Source organism: Dama dama, chromosome 5 (assembly GCF_033118175.1).
Source record: "Dama dama isolate Ldn47 chromosome 5, ASM3311817v1, whole genome shotgun sequence".
Classification (NCBI taxonomy): Eukaryota; Metazoa; Chordata; class Mammalia; order Artiodactyla; family Cervidae; genus Dama; species Dama dama.
The window spans coordinates 74,821,612-74,840,646 of record NC_083685.1 but is presented as its reverse complement, the minus strand read 5'-3'; the positions used below and the strand labels follow the sequence as shown (position 1 = coordinate 74,840,646).

The window sequence follows — 19,035 nt, the reverse complement described above, 5'->3', positions numbered from 1 at the left end:
TGTTTCACCCACTTTTCTACCATTTCTTTTGAGATTATCTTCAAGAGAAACCTCTTGAAATCAAGTCCTTGTCTAGAGTCTACATTGTGGAAGACTAAACTAAGCCTTCTTAGGGAAAAGAATAAGTAGATTATTCCAAAGAAAGTGAAAAGCATGCCTAGAAGCCTAGAGGTAAGAGAATGCACAGCATGGTTGAGAAACTTGCAGTACATCTTGATTGTTTAGTACTAAGGAAGAATAGCTAGAGTTGAAGCCAGAATGGTAAAGTAGGACAGTACCTGAAAATTCTAAATTGTGTGAAGTTTGGGCTTCATATTAAAAGAATCAGGAGATTACAAGAAGGAGGAGGAGTTGCACGGAAATTGGGAGGAGGATGGGACTATGAGAGAATTAGTAATTGGAGTTGACAGTGCTTGACAGGGTGTCATGGAGAGCAGAATCCAACATAACATATGGGATTTTAACTCAGATATAGGATAGATTACCATATTATACAAATCTTGGGGGAGGCACCTTTAAGTTGAATTTTATATTAACTGTCCTCCTTGCTTACTGTAAAATGAATAATGGCCTCTGGAGTTCTTCACTGGCCATGCTATGTAAGGTTGAACTAAAGAATATGCGATCAGCTTAGGGAGGCCAGAGATGAGTTAATTTTTATATGTGCTGAATGTAAGATTCCTGTGGAGATTTTAGTAGCTGAATTGATCTGGTACTCAGGAGATAGGCTTCAGCTGAAGACCAAGATTCATAAATAATCAGCAAATGTATTGAGGGCATACAGATAGTAAGATCAGGGAGACTTAGAGGAGAATTCTGAGGAACCTGACATTTAAGATTTTTTAAAACACTGAAATTTTCAAAAGAAAATGCAAACTATAGTAAGAAGGAATATCCAACATGTAGAAGAAAACCCAGCGTGTGACTGCACTGAAATAAAAAGAATGGAATGCTATAGGAGGTACAAATGATCAGCAATGTCAAATACTGCCTAAAGTCAGGAAAGATACAGACAGAAATACCTGTTCAATTGAGTAAATGGCTCAGCAAGAACATTTTGCCAAACATTTGACATGGCTGCCAGATCGCTGAGACTTGAGTGCTGAGACAGAGATAAAAAAGTAAATGTAACTTGTATTCAGTCTTCTCAGGAAGTTTGGCTTAACTAATAATATTTAGAATTATAATATCCAAGACTTATTAAGTAGCTTATCTTCCAGGCATTTTTATATATATATATATATATATATATATATATATATATATATATATATATATTCAGTCTATCTTATGTGGTATTACAGAGGAGGAAATCACAGTCAGTTAAATGAGTTGCTAAAAACATCACATTAATTGTAACTAACTAATAAGTGGCAGATCTGGGATACACACAGAGATAATCTGTCTCTAGAGTCTCTCTATGAGCAAGAGGAAAGAAATAATATAGTATCACTGACTCAAGGGACATGAATTGAGCAAACTCTGGGAGATAGCAGAGGACAGAGAAGCTTGGCATGCTACAGTCCATGGGGTCTCAAATAGCTAGACACAACTCAAGACTGAACAAAAACAGCAAAGAGGGACCTGGGATTAAAAGGGACTTCTGAGAAGAGAGGCTTGAATATATTTAGATTCTAACAAAAAAAGCCACTAGAGGGAGAATCTTTGAAGAGACAGAGATAGAGAGAATACATTTCACAAACTTGGGCAGAAGGAACACATTTCTTTGTTGCAGGAGAGATGGGCAGGATAAGTGCTATTATTGGTCTGTTCGGTGGTAGAAATAGAAAAACTTATCAGTTGATGACTGTCATTCAAAGAAAGATGTTGATTAAGAATGAGATAGTGAATGAAAGAGTCAGTTATAAGAAGAAAGTGAATATATTTGACATAGTTTCTGTGGTAAATGGGAAAGGAACAAAACATAAGAAACACTGCTGTGATGTGGTAAATTGAAGTCTCATGGGAAGCTGTGAATCATAAATTTCAGTGTCACTAATCTGAGTAAGGTGCTATTTCTGTCCAACGCTTAGCAGCCTACAACAGAGAAGATGAATAGATGGAAGCCAAGTGGCATGTTTTGTTTTGTTTTGTTTTGATACAGTAGGGTGCAAGGAGTCAAGTAAATGTGATTGCTGAGGGTTTTGGCAAGAATGTTGTTGAAATGGAATCTGATGCACAGTAAAAGAAATTAACTCAGAAGGAAATGATAGGGAGACAGTTGATATAAATATGTACACATTAGAGGTCCTACAGAAGTCAAATGACTGAAGATCTGGGAGCAACTGAGTAAAAGAATACAGTCTATTTTGAAGACATAGTTGTCTGAATTTATCATTGAAGACGTAAAATATATTTCAAGTGATGACAAAATCCAGAGGGTAACTATAAAAAAGAGTCATAGGCCTGAAGAAGAATAAAAAGCCTTTGAAGAGAAACATATCAAAGAACTGAGGATGTTTTATGTCACTAGATGGATGTTGATATCTTTAAAGATATTGATAACACAGGAGATAAACCAGAAGTCTATAAACTAGGAGTTAAATCTTTCAATAAGTGAACATTTAAGACTAGAAAAACATTTATTGACTATTATAAGGAGGTGCTATGTGTAACAAAATGGCTCAAATATAAAAGGAACAGGGGATTTTATATTTTACAAAGATCCTGAGATAAATAAGGTGAAAGAGTAGCTTTAGGACTTCTCTAATCCATGACCAAGTTCCTAGTTTCAGATAAGTTCTCCCACTATAAAAAAAAAAAAAAAAAAAAAAAAAGAAAGAAATCTGGGAAAACGATATGAAGCAACTGGTTTCAGACACTGAGCAATAGACAGTATCCATCTGTGATTCCAGACACAAGAAAAACACATGGGATTAGGCCTACAATTGCATTGATTTTTCTGCTTGGAAGAGCTTCTAAACCTCAGTGCAGGGAAGTGGAGCCTATATTAAGCAGAATATTTTGCTAAGCTAAGAAGACAGAGATGAGAATTTGGAGTTACTGAGAAGATATCTAGCTTTCAGGCAGAAAGGAGGAAGCTGCACAGAGAAGGGGATCCAGAAATCTTCATAGGAATTGTCTTGATTATTCCATGAAATGTTAAGCAATTAATGTTCAGGATGATTCTCTATCTATAGATTTTGCAAATAATAGATAAGGGGGAGCTATGAGATGAACTAAGATTCTAAGTTGAACTGAGAGTCCAACTAAGACATTGGAGTTCTAAGAAACCCAAAAAATAAAACCAAAAAATGGAGTTGATGTGCTAATAAAGTAATTCTCTAACAAATCAAAACAAGGCAACAAAGTCTATATTATCAACAATATAGCATATGCAATGTGCATCAAATGATAAAATATTACCAGACATGTGAAGAAGCAAGGAGATATGATTCAAAATCAGGACAAAAAATTGATGGGAACATACAGCAAGGTGACAGAGATCTTGCAATTATGACAAAGACTTCAGATAGATCATAGATATGTTCTTAAATTTTATAGAAATATATGAACATAGTACAGAGATGAGAGGATATCAGTAAAGAATTGGAAATCCTTAACCTGAAAACTATAAAATCTAAAATGAAAAGTTTAGTGGGTGAGTTTAACAAGTGGAAAACCCAGGAAGTAAAGATTGTTAAGCTTCAAGAACTTGAGGACAGAATAATGTTAATAGAAACTATCCAAACTGAAGCATAGAAAGAGAAAAGGTTGAAAAATCGTTAGTGAATTATGAGGTATTAGGTAATATAATATATACACAGTATAATTGGGATTACAGATTACAGAATAAAAGAGAGAGGTTGGAACAGAAAGCTATTTTAGGAAATAATGGCAAAAAATTTTCCAATTATTACGAAAAATGTCAACTCTCAAAACTGCGAGTCTGATCATGCCATCTTGGCTAATTTTCTCTTTCCCCACAAGAACCAAAAAAAAAAAAAGAGAGAGAAAATTTGAAAGCAACAGAGCAAAAAAGATTATTAACATTCCTGGGGGAGTGGTTTCTCATCAAAATATAAGCCATGAGACAATGGGCCATGGCTTTTTCTTCAATGTTGAAAGGAAAAAAAAAAAATCTCAGACTAGAATTTTAAGCACAGGATTGTTATTGTTTAAAAATAGAAGTCAAATAAAGGCATTTTCAGATGAAAGTTATGAGAATTCATCACCAGCATACTTGTACTCTGTGTGTGTATGTGTGTGTTAGTTGCTCAGTCATGTCCAAATCTTTGTAACCCCGTGAACTGTAGCCCGCCAGGCTCTTCTGTCCATGGAATTCTCCAGGCAAGAATACTGGAGTGGGTTACCATTCCCTTCCCTGGGGATCTTCCCAACCCAGGGATCAAACCTGGGTCTCCAGAATTGCAGGCAGACTCTTTACCATTTGAGCCACCAGGAAAGCCCAGCTGTATTGTAAGAGATGGTAAAGGGTGTCCTTGGTGTTGGTGAAACATGATTTGCACAAAGGAATGAAGAAAGGCAGACTGGTAAATACATAATAGATTATAAAAGGCTTTTTTTTTTTTTTTACTTTTTAAATTACTTAAATAAGAGATACTTATTTAAAGTGAAAATAATAATGTGCGGTTTGATTTAAAACACATGTGTAGGTTGAATGCATTTCAAAGTAGCACAAAAGATGGTGTGGGAGTATTAATTTAATTATCAATATATTGCTGCAATATTCAAAAATTTCAAGTGAAATGCCATTAGTTTGTAGTGGACAATAATAATTCAAAATAACATGTTGTCATCTTCAGAGCAAACATGGACAAAACTGTAAGTCAGAGTGATAAAATGGAAACTAAAATAAAGGTATACATTCAAAAAGAAGGCAGGAAAAGAGGAAGCATGGAACAAAAAATAGAAATAGCTCAAACATAAGACAGTTGGCAAAACAGTAGTCTTATAGTCAACCACAAACTATATTCATTGTAATTAGATAAAGCTGCCTAATTAAAAAACAGAGATTATCAGATTGTATAACAAAGCAAGATCCAACTAATTACACGCTGTTTACAAAAGGTGGCCATTACATACAATACCACAGATAGTTTAAAAAGATAGGAAAATATCATAAAAATGCTAATCATAAACATAGTGTCTATTGACATTGAGAATATAGACTTCAAGCATGAAGTATTGTCAGAAGTAAACATAAGCATTTCATAGCATTGAAACTTTATGCTGTCAATTCACCAGGAAGACAAAATAATTATAAATGTGTATATATCTAAAAATATACCTTCACTATATATGAAGTAAAAACTAACATGAGCCAAGGGAGAAACATTAATAAATATATAGTTGGAAATGTTAGCACTCCCAATAAATGATAAAACAGATGAAAAAAATCTGGTAAGGATATAGACTATTCAAACATTTTCAGCCAACTAAATTTTTTTAACATTTATAGAATACAATAATAACCAACAGCTGCAGAATACCCGTGTACATGGTACATGAAGCAAGATAAGACCATATGTTGAACTAGACAAGGCAGCTTTGGCTTGAGAGGTTTCAGTCTAAGTGACAAGCTTTATGGAGCGCCAAGTTTCACATACAACAAACAGTGTGAATGTGCTATTGTTCTGGGAATACATTGTTTTGTTGTGCTTTTTTGCTATAATATGAAGTTTCCAGATACCACTAGATATATTAACATGAAGCAGAATAGTATGGGATTGGATCTGGGAAGGAGAAACTCAAAATAATACCCATAGCAGAGGGTATAAATGATAATAAAATGCCAGAGGAGATGCTGCGTTAAGCACTGACCAAGAATATCTGGGATGCAGCGTATGGTAAAATATACTCCGTAGCAGGCATTAGAAGCAAGGCTGACTAACTCATGCACCGTGGCCTTAAAACCCAGAGCACTTTCACCTTGCCAGAGGCCTGGAAAAGCCTAGAAAGAGGTCCTCTCTTCTTTCCCCTCTCCCTCTGCCTTCAGATGCCTGTGCGAAGTCCAGGCAGTGAATCATGGTGCATGCTGGTGGGCCAGCCCTTTTGCAGGAGGGCAGCGTGGTGGGAGAGCACGCCTGCCCCCTGGGTGGTCTACTCTCCAACCCTGGAGGGCAGCATTGCGGGGTCTTCCCTTGCAGTGACAGCTTGAGAGCAGAGTATGAACTGTGACAGTTGATGTCCTGGAGGACAGGCATTTAAAAAGTTTCTTCCCTCTTTGATGCAGTATTAGTTGAAACAAGTGCAGCCACAACTGTAAACAAAGGAGGCGTTAGGCTTCCAGAATAATCAAAAGGGAAAGTATTGCAAGACCTCAGCACTTTGTGAATGGAGAACTTCCAGACATTCAAGCTGGGTTTAGAAAAGGCAAACCAACCAGACCTCAAGTTGGCAGCATATGTTGGATCATGGAGAAAGCAAGGGAATTCCAGAAAGACATCTACTTCTGCTTCATTGACTACACTAAAGCCTTTGATTGTGTGGATCACAACAAACTGTGAAAAATTCTTAAAGGGACCAGTACCTTACCAGTACCAGTACCAGTATTCTTAAAGTACCAGAACACCTTAACCTGTCTTCTGAGAAACCTGTATGCAGGTCAGGAATCAACAGTTAGAACCAGACATGGAACAACTGACTGGTTTAAGATTGGAAAGGGAGTATGACAAAGCTGTATATTGTCATCCTGTTTCTTTAAATTTTATGCAGAGTACATTATGCGAAATGTCAGGATGGATAAATCAAAAGCTGGAATCAACATTGCCAGGAGAAATATTAACAACCTCAGATACACAGGTGATACCACTCTGATGGCAGAAAATGAAGAGGAACTAAAGAGTCTATTGATGAGGGTCAAAGAAGAGAGTAAAATGCTGGCTTGAAACTCATCATTCAAAAAACTAAGATCATGGCACCTAGTCCCATCACTTCATGGCAAATAGAAGGGGATAAAGTGGAAACAGTGACAAATTTTCTTCTCTTGGGCTCCAAAATAATTGCCAATGGTCACTGCAGCCATGAAATCAAAAGATGCTTAATTGATGCTTTTGAATTGTGGTGCTGGAGACTCTTTGGACTGCAAGGTGGTCAAAACAGTCAACTCAAAAGGAAATCAACCCTGAATATTCATTAGAAGCACTGCTGCTGAAGCTGAAGCTCCAGTACTTTTTGGCCACCTCAGGCAGAGAGCTGACTCACTGGAAAAGACTCTGACCCAAAGTGTGAAAGCAAAAAGAGAAGGGGTTGAGTCGGTTGGAGAGCATCACTGATTCAGTGGACATGAATGTGAGCAAACTTTGGGAGATGATGAAGGACAGAGGAGCCTGGTGCGCTGCAGCCCATGTTGCAGAGTCAGACACGACTTAGCTTCTGAACAAAAACAACAAATGATATCCAAATGACATTCAGTGTCTCTAAAATTTAGTTTCACTGTGCTCATATAAACATTTCAAAGTAAAAAATATAAGAATGAAAAAAAAAAGTCCAGACTCAGAAGCATCAGGTGACCACTGCCCCTCCCATGTCATTGGATGATCTCATCTTGGTGCTGAAGTTTTGCAGCATTCTCCAATTTTCATCAGCCCTATGGCAACCCCTAGGTTTACCTCAAAACTCAAACTTTCTTTCTGATGCCGGAATCTTTGTTCTGATGCCTGTTTGTTTTCAAAATTATTGTACACATCAAGCTTTTGTGAATATATTGCATATAATGTTGCTTGTTTTCAACACTATGTCAATTTTAACCCAGTCCTGGGAGATTAGCCCACATTCTCACAAGAGTGAGGATGAATGGCTTCCAAAAAAAAAAAAAATAAATAAATCTATGTAGTTGCTAGGAGTGTTGACTTCTTGGGTCAGAATATTTTTTTACTTCCTATACATCAGGGCTGAGGAGTAGTGTATATCATTCAGTAATATAAAAAAATATATAAATACCTCCCAATTCAAGATGGTATCTTGAACATACAAGCTTAATCTGTCTTATTATCCTTAGGAAGAAAATGCCAAAATTGAAATGTCAGAAAAAAGATAGTTGGGAAAGAATAATTTCATAACAGTGCTGAAACACAGGGAAGGGAAGGGAAGACAGGAAATTTTGAAACAAACGTGCAAAATAGAGGGCAGCTTTGATCTGACTAAAGCAATACCAATCATAATGATAATAATATATTTTAACATTAATAGATGCTAACACTAATGTAGCAGATACTATATGTCAAGAAACATTCTAAATCCCTGTTATACAGTAATATGAAACTAGTAACAACTTCATGAAGTAAGAAAAGTTTCCTCATTTTAAAGTTGAAACAAAGGCACAGAAAGGTTATACTACTTTAGAAAGAGCAATAATAGAGATCAAGGAGCAGGTTATAGTTCAGTGATGTTTGACTTTTTCTTTTCCTTATCACTGACAGTTAATCTGTCAGGAAGTCCTGTTTGTTGTATCCAAATAATATACCTAAGCCTGCTCTATTTCTTGCCCTCCGCAATGCCTCTCTTCTTGACTTGCATTGCTTGAATAAGCTAATGGAAGGGCACCCTACCTTATCTGCCTGCTTCATTCTTATTCCCCTAAAACTCAACCTCCATGAAGCAACAAAGATATATTTTTAAAAACAGAATTCAGGTTATAATGTACTCCCTCTCCCTTTAAAAAATCCCCTGATAGCTTCTTCTTGCAGTTAGAATAAAATCATCTCATTATCGTAGCTTGATGGTTTTGATCTCTGCAGACCTTCGCCATCTTACCTAACGCCATTTTTCCTGTTACTTTGCGCTTGTGTTTCATAAGCCTTCTATGCTTTCAAGAGCATGTCAAGTGCTCGTGACTTTGTAAGGACTTGAATCTGCCGTACCCTAGTTACGAAAAGGGTCTCTCCTCAACTATTTGCGTAGCTGATTCCATCCTATTTTTCTGATCTCTTTTCAAAATTTACCTCCTCTTCTGACAGCCCTATCTAGAGTATGCTCTCCTGATGTCTTTATCACAATCTCTGATTGGTCACATAATTAATAAAAATCTGTTAATATTTTGTTTTCTTGATTCTAATCTGTTTTCTCTACAATAATTTAATCTCTCCAAGGACAAGGACTTGATCTCATTTTCTCTCTCTACAGCCCTTTGCACAATATTGTGTGTTTAGTGAATATACAATAAATATTTATTAAATGGAAAAATACATTGGAAGAGGGGAAAAATACTCTCCCCAGAAATGTTCTGGAGAAATTAACATATTAAAAAGGGCCATCTCTCATACTGTGGTGGGAAGCTTTGTAATTAGAAGTAGTTCTGGTAAAGTGGCATTCATTAGCAGGTAATATAAGATGTTTTGCAAAGTAATTCAGTACTAGGAGGAGGGGAAAATCTCTCTTATAAAAAAGGCCAAGGAAATTAGTGCATGGGAAAAAGGATCAAAATAACTTTAATTAGAGGGGTAGAAATTTTTGTTGTAGAGCAGATGTGAATTTTCTGAAGGACATTTGTCTTCCTTTTGGCAAGACACCTGACTTTAGAAACTCTCAGAGACTGGCCACAGAGCTGTGTGAAGCTTCTCCCCCAAGGTCCCTAGTAATAAGCTCCATCCTTTGCAGCACACTCTAATGGGTGTGCTTATTGTGTGTGAGGGGATAGTTGTGTGAGTCTCAAACAGGAAGAGTGCATTCACTATTTTCCATTACAATGCACAGCGCCCTCCTCCATGTAGAGCAACTTGTTCTCCAAGAAGTAGGTGAGAGAAAGTCATTGGTATTCATGACAGTCAGTGGACCCTTTGATCTGTGAAGTCTTCAAGAATCAGCAAGAGATTAGATGAGGAGTAAAAAAAAAAAAAAAAAAAAAAAAAAAAAAAACCCAGAAAGTAAAGAGAAAGGAGGACTTGAAAAAACCAAGGTAGGAATGAATGGCAGATCAGAGCATGTCCCATGAGAGGCCAGGTCAGAGGGATTTCTGAGAGGGGCGCCACATGGGGGCTTCTACCCTGGTCTTAGGTACTGAGCCTTGTGCGGCCTTGGGCACGGAGCAGGCAGACCAGTCACAGGACCTGGTTCCTTTTTGTTCCAGCTCTCACACATCCCTTGTACTTTGAAATATGCATCAAGATCTCCAGAGATGAGCTAATTAAACTTTTACAGACATCCAGACGGCATTCAGTTTGGAGAGAGGCAGCCCAGAAAGAGCCAGAATAGTTAAGGATTCACTCCTGAGCCTTGAAAGAACCTCAGCAAAGACAACTGACCTCAGACAATGCTCAGGTTTAAAAGCAAGGTGATCGATCCCTCCTGCCCATGTATTTTCTACTTCCTCCAGCTATTAGTGACACACATGAGGAAGTAAGGAGAAACATACTTTCATGAGTTCAAGAACCACCTGCCACATAGCCAGTGAACCGTGCCCCACCCCTTCCTGGGTATATAGAATGCAAGTTCTGCCCTGAGATTAAGACAATGAGAGTTTCCTAAATAAATAAAAAATTCTCTCTGGAAGAGTCTGTAGCATTATACTGAAAGACTAAGCAAAAATAAAACAGCCACCAGCAAAGCAAAATAAAGCAAGCAAATACCAAAATACATATTAGAATTCAACAAAGTTAACTCTGCTGAGTAAATACCTTGAAGTATTTTACCCCTGAATTTGCTGTTTAGTTGCTGAGTCGTGTCCAACTCGTTTGCAACCCCATGGACTGTAGCTCACCATGGGATTTCCCAGGTAAGAATACTGGCATGGGTTGCCATTTCCTTCTCCAGGGGATCTTCCTGACCCAGGAATTGAACCTGCATCTCCTGCATTGGCAGGCAGATCCTTTACCACTGAGCCACCGGGGAAGCCGTGTCGGCTTTGTGTGTGCATGCTCTGTCGCTTCTGTCACGTCTGACTCTTTGTGACCCTATTCACTTTAGCCTATCAGGTTCCTCTGTCCATGGGATTCTCCGGCAAGAACTGGAGTGGGTTGCCATGACCTCCTCCGGGGGATCTTCCCAACCCAGGGATCAAACCTGTGTCTCCTGTAGCTCCTTCATTGCAGGCAGATTCTATACCACTGAGCCAAAGTCACCTTTAGGACTGGATTATTTCTCTCCAGTTTTTAGACCTTGTTTCCTTTGACAACTTGGTTTGGCATTTCCTACAATTCTGCCTGAGCCATGGCTCAATCCACAGATCGAAATATAGAAGCATTTCTAAAGGTGTAATTGACACTTGAGATTACAAATTATTCATTGTGAAATGTCACAGCATCTTATTTGAACCATGATGTGGAATTGTTCTGTTCAGGAAAAACAGATCTTTGGACATATATCAAAAAGTAATGCTTGAGAAAAAAAAAAAAAAACATAGCTTTTAAAGTTGTATCTGGAATAGAAAGTTCCAAAACTGACAAGGGAAAGAAACTGACAGCAAAGAATCTGCCTGCCAATACAGGAGACATGGGTTCTATCCCTGAGTTGAGATGATCTCCTGGAGAAGAAAATGGCAGCCCACTCCAGTATTCTTGCCTGGGAAATCTCATGGACAGAGGATCCTGATGGGCTACAGTTTATGGGGTTGCAAAGAGTCAGACCCTAATTGGCACCTAAACAACAACCCAACAAATTGACAATAAAATTGAACTCCGTGTTTCCTATTTACTCTCCACCAATGCTGCTTAAAAGGACAACTGCCTGCCTGGATATGTCTGGGTCATTTACAAAGAGTTCACAACACTCCAATTTAAGGAGGCCTGCTGTGGAAACCTGTGTTAAAACTGTCAAGGCAACACAGACCTATAATAATGAACCTGACACTTCATTTACAAATACAATCAGAGAAATTCAGGACTGTGATACAACTTAGAGAAAACAACTCGAATGAACAAAAGAAAAGTAATATTAAAGAATATTTCTTAGCATCACCTTTAAAAGTGTGTGTGTGTTAGTCACTCAGTCATGTCTGACTCTTCGTGACCCCATAAACTATAGCCCTGCCAGCTTCCTCTGTCTATGAGATTCACCAGGCAAGAATACTGCAGTGGGTTGCCATTCCCTTCTCCAGGGGATCTTCCCGACCCAAAGGTCAAACCCAGCTCTCCTACCTTGAAGGCAGATTCTTTACCATCTGAGCCACCAGGGAAGCCCTAAAAGTAAATACCTTAATTACAAATCATCTTTACTATTTTGAGTAGTAACCATGAGGATTAACTTAGAAATGGACAACTGATTCAAGCCAGGCCAGGGGAAAAACCCTCTTGACACTTTTCCTGGAACTATTGGGAAAAAAATGTCAATTATGCATTAACAAGTTGTAAGGTTATGCCAGAATCTGAAAAAATAAAGATTAAAAAAACTAGCCTGTGAGCGAGGAAAAAGCAGGAGAAAGTGAAGTCTAGCAATGGGGAGAGAGAGCGGGAGCATCTTGATGTCATGGTTGGAACAGATGAGTATAATGCTTCTGAACAACAGGGCCGCACTCCTGGGAATTTTCCACTTTTATTACAGGTGGCAATGGCACTTGAAAACTAGTTTTAATCAGCTTTCTGCAATTAAAAAAAAATAGACTTTAGTGTCCAAACATCCCTTACTGCAGAGGCTGTTCCCAATCATCCTTGATAATCAAACTTGCTTACTCCCACATCTATTCATGCCCCTTAATCTGTGATGTTTCTCGGTAGAAAGAATCTCCACTGGATGGATTCTGATTGTTATTGACTGTGTTCACTCACTAGAATGTGAGCCCCATAAGGGAGCTAATCACATCTGCTCCGTCCCTGCTATGTCCCTCATGCCTACAGCAGTGCTTTTTGTTCATGCAGGGAGTATGAAGAATACCTATTATTGAATGAACTATTTGGTTTACACAACTGTCTTGTTCTATAAGAATCACAGTACAGATTTTACAGGACAAAAAGCAGATTTTAGAAAAGTCTCATAATGTGTGCAAGGTTACACATTAGCTCATTGTACTTTTAAAATTAGAATCTAGATTTGCAGATGCCAAGTGCAACATATTTCTGTTATTCCATACCCATGCAATATGGACAAAATAGACTTCTGAGTTGAGACAAAATTATGAATTAAAGAAATGAGTTTATTGAGTGAAAAGATTTCTAATGTTCAAGTCTTCATGCAATTTTGCTTTAGATTCAATTACATTTTAGCTGAAGATAAAAATTATTTCTGAATGAGTTATGACCCAGCTCCTCTTTCTATGTTGCTCCACAACCTGCAGTGGTGCCCTTACATCTATAGTCCTTACCAAGCCTCCCAAATAAAAAAGAAATAGATTAATTTAAATTGCTTTTATTGGTGATGAATGAGTGCAGAATAAGGTTATATGGCTTTTAAATCAGCACTAAAAGTTGAAAATGAAGTGTGAAATGAAAAATAGGAAGAGACAGAAAATAACCTGTATTACAAGGTTAAGCCTGACTGCTTGTGCTATTTTTTGAGCCAGTGGCTGTGTGCCTCATTGTTAGGCAACCCATAAGCTGTTGCTTGGCCCTCCAGATTGCACTTTTAAATAAACAAAAATAGAATTTATATTTTGAAAATACAGGATTATTTTCTCACTTTTTCCTGAACTCTGGCAGAATTTTAAATTTTACCTTAACATACTTCTCCCACCTCAAATATTAATTACCATCACTTTTTAATTGTCAAAAAAGAGTATTCATATTTTAATCTTACCGTCTAAATTCTGTGTGCTTGTTATTTCCATGAGCAATGATATCTACTAAGCATATAATGCAGCATATGTCATTTTAAAAAGATTTGAAAACCATTGATCTGGTCGCATGTCCTCAACTTAAATGTGAGGACAAGTGTGTGTGTGCTCAGTCATGTGTGACTATTTGCAGTTCCATATGGACTGTAACCTGCCAGGCTCCTCTGTCCATGGAATTTTCAAGACAAGAATACTGGAGTGGGTTGTCATTTCCTGCTCCAGGGCGTCTTCCTGACGCAGGGGTCTAACCCGTGTCTCTACTTCCCCCGCATTGGCAGGCGGGCTCTTTACCACTGAGCCGCCTGGGGAGCCCCAGCTGAGACGAGGACCATGAACACAGGAACCATGGCCTGTCCCCAGTCACACATCCGGTTTGTGCAAGTGGCTCTCCGCCTGTGCTCCCCAGCCTCAGGCGCAGTTGCATTCTTACTCAGTCACACTATATTCCTAGTCTCTCACTTCTTGAGGTTGAAAGAAAATACTTGAGTCATGACCACTTGGTAAGGTTCAGAGCAATGAATACCCATTCATGTTCTCAAGAATATCTCTTATTGTTGAATTGAAAAGTACTCCCTTGAACTGAGAAAGAAAGTAGTAACCAGGCGCAATCAGAACCAAACGCCTTCATAGACTCACCTTGTCTTTTAAAATAAAGTGAAAGGGATTTGAATCTGAATATCCCTTATGGTAGAAACTTGACATTACTCCATGTAACTCCAGGGACAAATGGAAGACTTCCTACCTCAAAAACTTACATTCTGATTATTTGGTTTGTGCTTCTACTACATTTTCGTTCTTTCTTAAGTCTCTCCTTTCAATGGATCACTGTTCTCTGGCTCAGCACACACCCCACCTGAACCCACTATAGCAAGAAAGTGTCCTGGCCTCCTGCAAGGTGTGGAGCATCTCTCTCCCTCTGTCCTCCTCCTCTGTGTTTCACCAAACAGCTGTTCCAAGCCTCCCAAATCATTTGAAAAACTTAACCCAATATAAATCATCAATCCATTTCCCTGAACATTGTGCTATCAACCTTACATTAATATATTATTTTCCTAGCAGATAGTTTTTCCACAGTCAATTTAAGAGTTGTTTTATCCCTTCTCCACATTAATAAATTTTTCAAAGTTCCATTTCTTCTGTCTGATTTTTGCGACCATCTTTCTATTTTGACCCTCCTGCACTTGAAAGAATTCTCCTCCCACGAGATATTTATTTTGCAATTTGGATCAAGGGTTTTACTTTCAAAGGATAAATCTTGATGAGTAGAGTTCCAGAGAATAGCACAGAGAGAGGAAAAAACCTTCCTCAGTGATCAACACAAAGAAATAGAGGAAAACAATAGAATGGGGAAGACTAGAGAGCTCTTCAAGAATATTATAGATACCAAGTGAACATTTTATGCAAAGATGGGCACAATAAAGGACAGAAATGGTATGGACCTAACCGAAGCAGAAGATATTAAGAGGTGGCAAGAATACACAGAAAAACTATATGAAAAAGATCTTCACGACCCAGATAACCACAATGGTGTGAACACTCACCTAGAGTCAGATATCCTGGAATGCGAATCAGGTGGGCCTTTGGAAGCCTTGTTACAAACAAAGAGAGTGGAGGTGATAGAATTCCAGTTGAGCTATTTCAAATCCTAAAAAATGATGCTGTGAAAGTGCTGCACTCAATACGCCCACAAATTTGGAAAACTCAACAATGGCCACAGGACTGGAAAAGGTTAGTTTTTGTTCCAATCCCAAAGAAAGGCAATGCCAAAGAATGCTCAAACTACTGCACAATTGCACTCATCTCACACACTAGTGAAGTAATGCTCAAAATTCTCCAAGCCAGGCTTCAATAATATATGAACTATGAACTTCCTGACATTCAGCTGGTTTTAGCAAAGGCAGAGGAACCAGAGATCAAATTGCCAACATCCTTTGGATCGTTTAAAAAGCAAGACACTTCCAGAAAAACATTTACTTCTGCTTCATTGACTATGCTAAAGCCTTTGACTGTATGGATCACAATAAACTGCGGGAAATTCTGAAAGAGATGGGAATACCAGGCTACCTGACCTGCCTCCTGAGAAATCTGTATGCAGGTCAGGAAGCAACAGTTAGAACTGGACATGGAGCAGGAAAGTGAAAGGAGTATGTCAAGGTTGCATATTTTCACACTGTTTATTTAACTTATATGCAGAGTATATCATGTGAAATGCCAGGCTGGATGAAGCACAAACTGGAATCAAGATTGCCAGGAGAAATATCAATAACCTCAGATATGCAGATGACACCACCTTTATGGCAGAAAGCCAAGAAGAACTAAACAGCCTCTTGATGAAAGTGAAAGAGGAGAGTGAAAAAGTTAGCTTAAAACTCAACATTCAGAAAACTAAGATCATGGCACCCGGTCCCATCACTTCATGGCAAATAGATGGGAAAACAGTGGAAACAGTGACAGACTTTATTTTCCTGGGCTCCAAAATCACTGCAGATGGTGACTGCAGCCATGAATTAAAAGACACTTGCTTCTTGGAAGGAAAGCTATGACTAACCTAGATAGCATATTAAAAAGCAGATATATTACCTTGCCAACAAAGTGTCATCTAGGCAAAGCTATAGTTTTTCTAGTAGTCATGTATGGATGTAAGAATTGGACCATAAAGAAAGCTGAGCGCCAGAGAATTGGTGCTTTTGAACTGTGATGTTGGAGAAGACTCTTGAGAGTCCCTTGGACTGCAAGGAGATCCAACCAGTCCATCCTAAAGGAGATCAGTCCTGATTATCCACTGGAAGGACTGATGCTGAAGCTGAAGCTCCAATACTTTGGCCACCTGATGTGAAGAACTGATTCATTGGAAAGGACTCTGATGCTGGGAAAGATTGAAGGCAGGAGGAAAAGGGGAAAACAGAGGATGAGATGGTTGGATGGCATTGGTCGATGGACATGAATTTGAGCAAGCTTCGGGAATTGGTGATGGACAGGGAAGCCTGGTGTGCTGCAGTCCACGGGGTCTCAAAGAGTCAGACACGACTGAGTGACTGAACTGAATTGAGAGGTAGAGGTGATGGTGGTAGAGGCTATTTACTATTTCCTTTAAAGATTTGAGCTCTTCTATGATCCTGCACTCATAATAAACATATAAAACTATTATATGTATAGCTTCACAATACATGACTCCTAAATGGCAATTTCCCTGTCTCAGTGATCTGTCTACTTTACCAGAAGGACTCCCATACAAGTTCGATCATGTCCACCGTCATATTAATAAAAAACATGAAATAATTTTTTTCTCAGAATTGGAATCTTATCTGAAACATAAATCTGCTTTTAAAATTGTAAAGAAACCAGACAATGAAAACAATTTTTTTAATATTGATTTTCAAGATTTATCCCATTTTGTTTAACATAATCTTTTTTAACTGTTTCCTTTGGCCATGCTAAATTCTGCTTTTAATGCTGCTAATTCCTGTGACATTATGCAGTCATTTTAAACCAGTTATTTCCACAGTTTCCTCATCTGTAAAATTAAATGGTTGAATGAAATTACCTTTATGGGTTTTTCCAGCTTTATAAAGTTTATACTTATAATTTATCCTTTTTTTTTCTCTTTTTTGGATGGGATTTACACTACTACTAATGATAATCTTAAGATTTTATACTTGAAAGTCCATTAGGTATATTTCACATGCTTACCACTTTATACCTTATAAATCTACAGACATTATTAAAACCTGCAGTAAATGTAAAGCATAAAATAATACTGTAAAGTTTCAAATGAAAATTTGTTTCTGAAACTTTGATTAACTTACAAGAGCTTACACAACAAGCTAGTAAGTTGTAAAGCTGAAACTCAAAGTCTGATCTGCTGATGCATCCAGTACCCCTTCTGAAACCTCATGCTTCATTCTCCAACCTAAGTAGACAACCGTAAAACATGCACTATAAAACACTGCTGCCACAGTCCAGTGAGGAGAGAGATGAGCAAACAAGTCACACTGCAAGGTGTTGGGGTAGAGATTATTTCAAGTATACCTGGTAGACACTATGGTGTAGAGAGGAGAGAAGTTATTTTTGGACCTGACAAAGACTTCAGGGAGACCAAGAGGTTTGAATAAGAAATCAAAATAGAGAAGGGCATGTTTGGCCCAGAGATCCACAGACACCAGGGAAATAAGGGCTACATCCTGGGAAATCATGTGCTTTACTATGTCTACATGTGGCACAGTTGTTTGGTATAAATTGGGAGGCACCTTTTGGAATTTCATGATAAATACCCACCAATGTCATGCTAAGAGTTTAAACTTCACTGAATGCATTCTGAAAATTTTCAGCATAATGGTGACAGTGATAAGTTTACACTTCAGAAAGATCATCTTCCATGGTGAAAGGTAACTCCATGGTGGAGTGAATGAAGGCTTGTACTGGGTCAAACACTTGCACACAGGTATGCTATACTCGTTAAACAATTATCATAGCAACTTAGAACCATATAACATGGCACACAAAGATCTGCATGCAAATATCTACATAAGCTTTATTTATAGTCTTAAACACTTAGAAGCAATCAAAATGTCCCTGAATAGGTGAATGAATAGACAGACCTTATTACATCCATGTGAGCTTCCCCAGTGGCTCAGGGAACCTACCTTCAAAGAAGGAGACTGCCTGCAATGCAAGCGATGTGGGTTTGATCCCTGGGTTGGGAAGATCCCCTGGAGAAGGAAATGGCAACCCACTCTGATATTCTTGCCTGGGAAATCTATGAACAGAGGAGCCTGGTGGGCTAGAGTCCATGGGGTTGCAAGTTGGGCATGACTTAGTGACTAAACCACCACCACCAGCACATCCATGCAATGGAACATTATTCACAAATGAAATGAGCTATTAAGCTAAAAAAAAAAAAAAAAATGGAAGGAATGTTAAATGTATATTGATAAGTGAAAGAAGCCAGAATGAAAAGGCTACATACTATATCATTACAACTATATGAACAATAGGATCAGTAGTTGCTAGGTTACATGGGCTAAATATAGAGGAACAGTAATATAAGGAAGAACTAGACTTTGGTAGACAAAGAAAGGGGATTATCCATATAATGGGAAGATTCTCAGTTTATTATTCATATCATCAATTATAACTGTACAAAAAATAAATGAAAGTCATAGACAGATCTGCATGGAAGTGAGGTGAGACACAGTGGAAATCTATTTCTTAGTTACACTTTTCCTATCTAAGGTGATTTATCCTAATTTGATACAAAAACTGTTGCAATTTCTGTTAAGAATCCATGATATAGCATTTTCTAAATTACAATATAATGTCTTATCCTATTATTTTATGAGGAAATGGTCATATGTATAGAGAAAGTATTACCC

The 19,035-nt window shown here is 38.0% G+C and overlaps 1 protein-coding gene across 1 annotated transcript in view; it reads right to left on the bottom strand.

Annotated features, from left to right (window-relative positions):
- LOC133055565 (uncharacterized) overlaps positions 1–19,035 on the bottom strand; it is a 190,748-nt gene that overhangs the window by 1,018 nt on the left and 170,695 nt on the right. Inside the window, 1 exon segment of the mRNA XM_061140722.1 lies at positions 1,023–1,102. Within this exon segment, the coding sequence (XP_060996705.1) occupies positions 1,023–1,102 (80 nt within the window).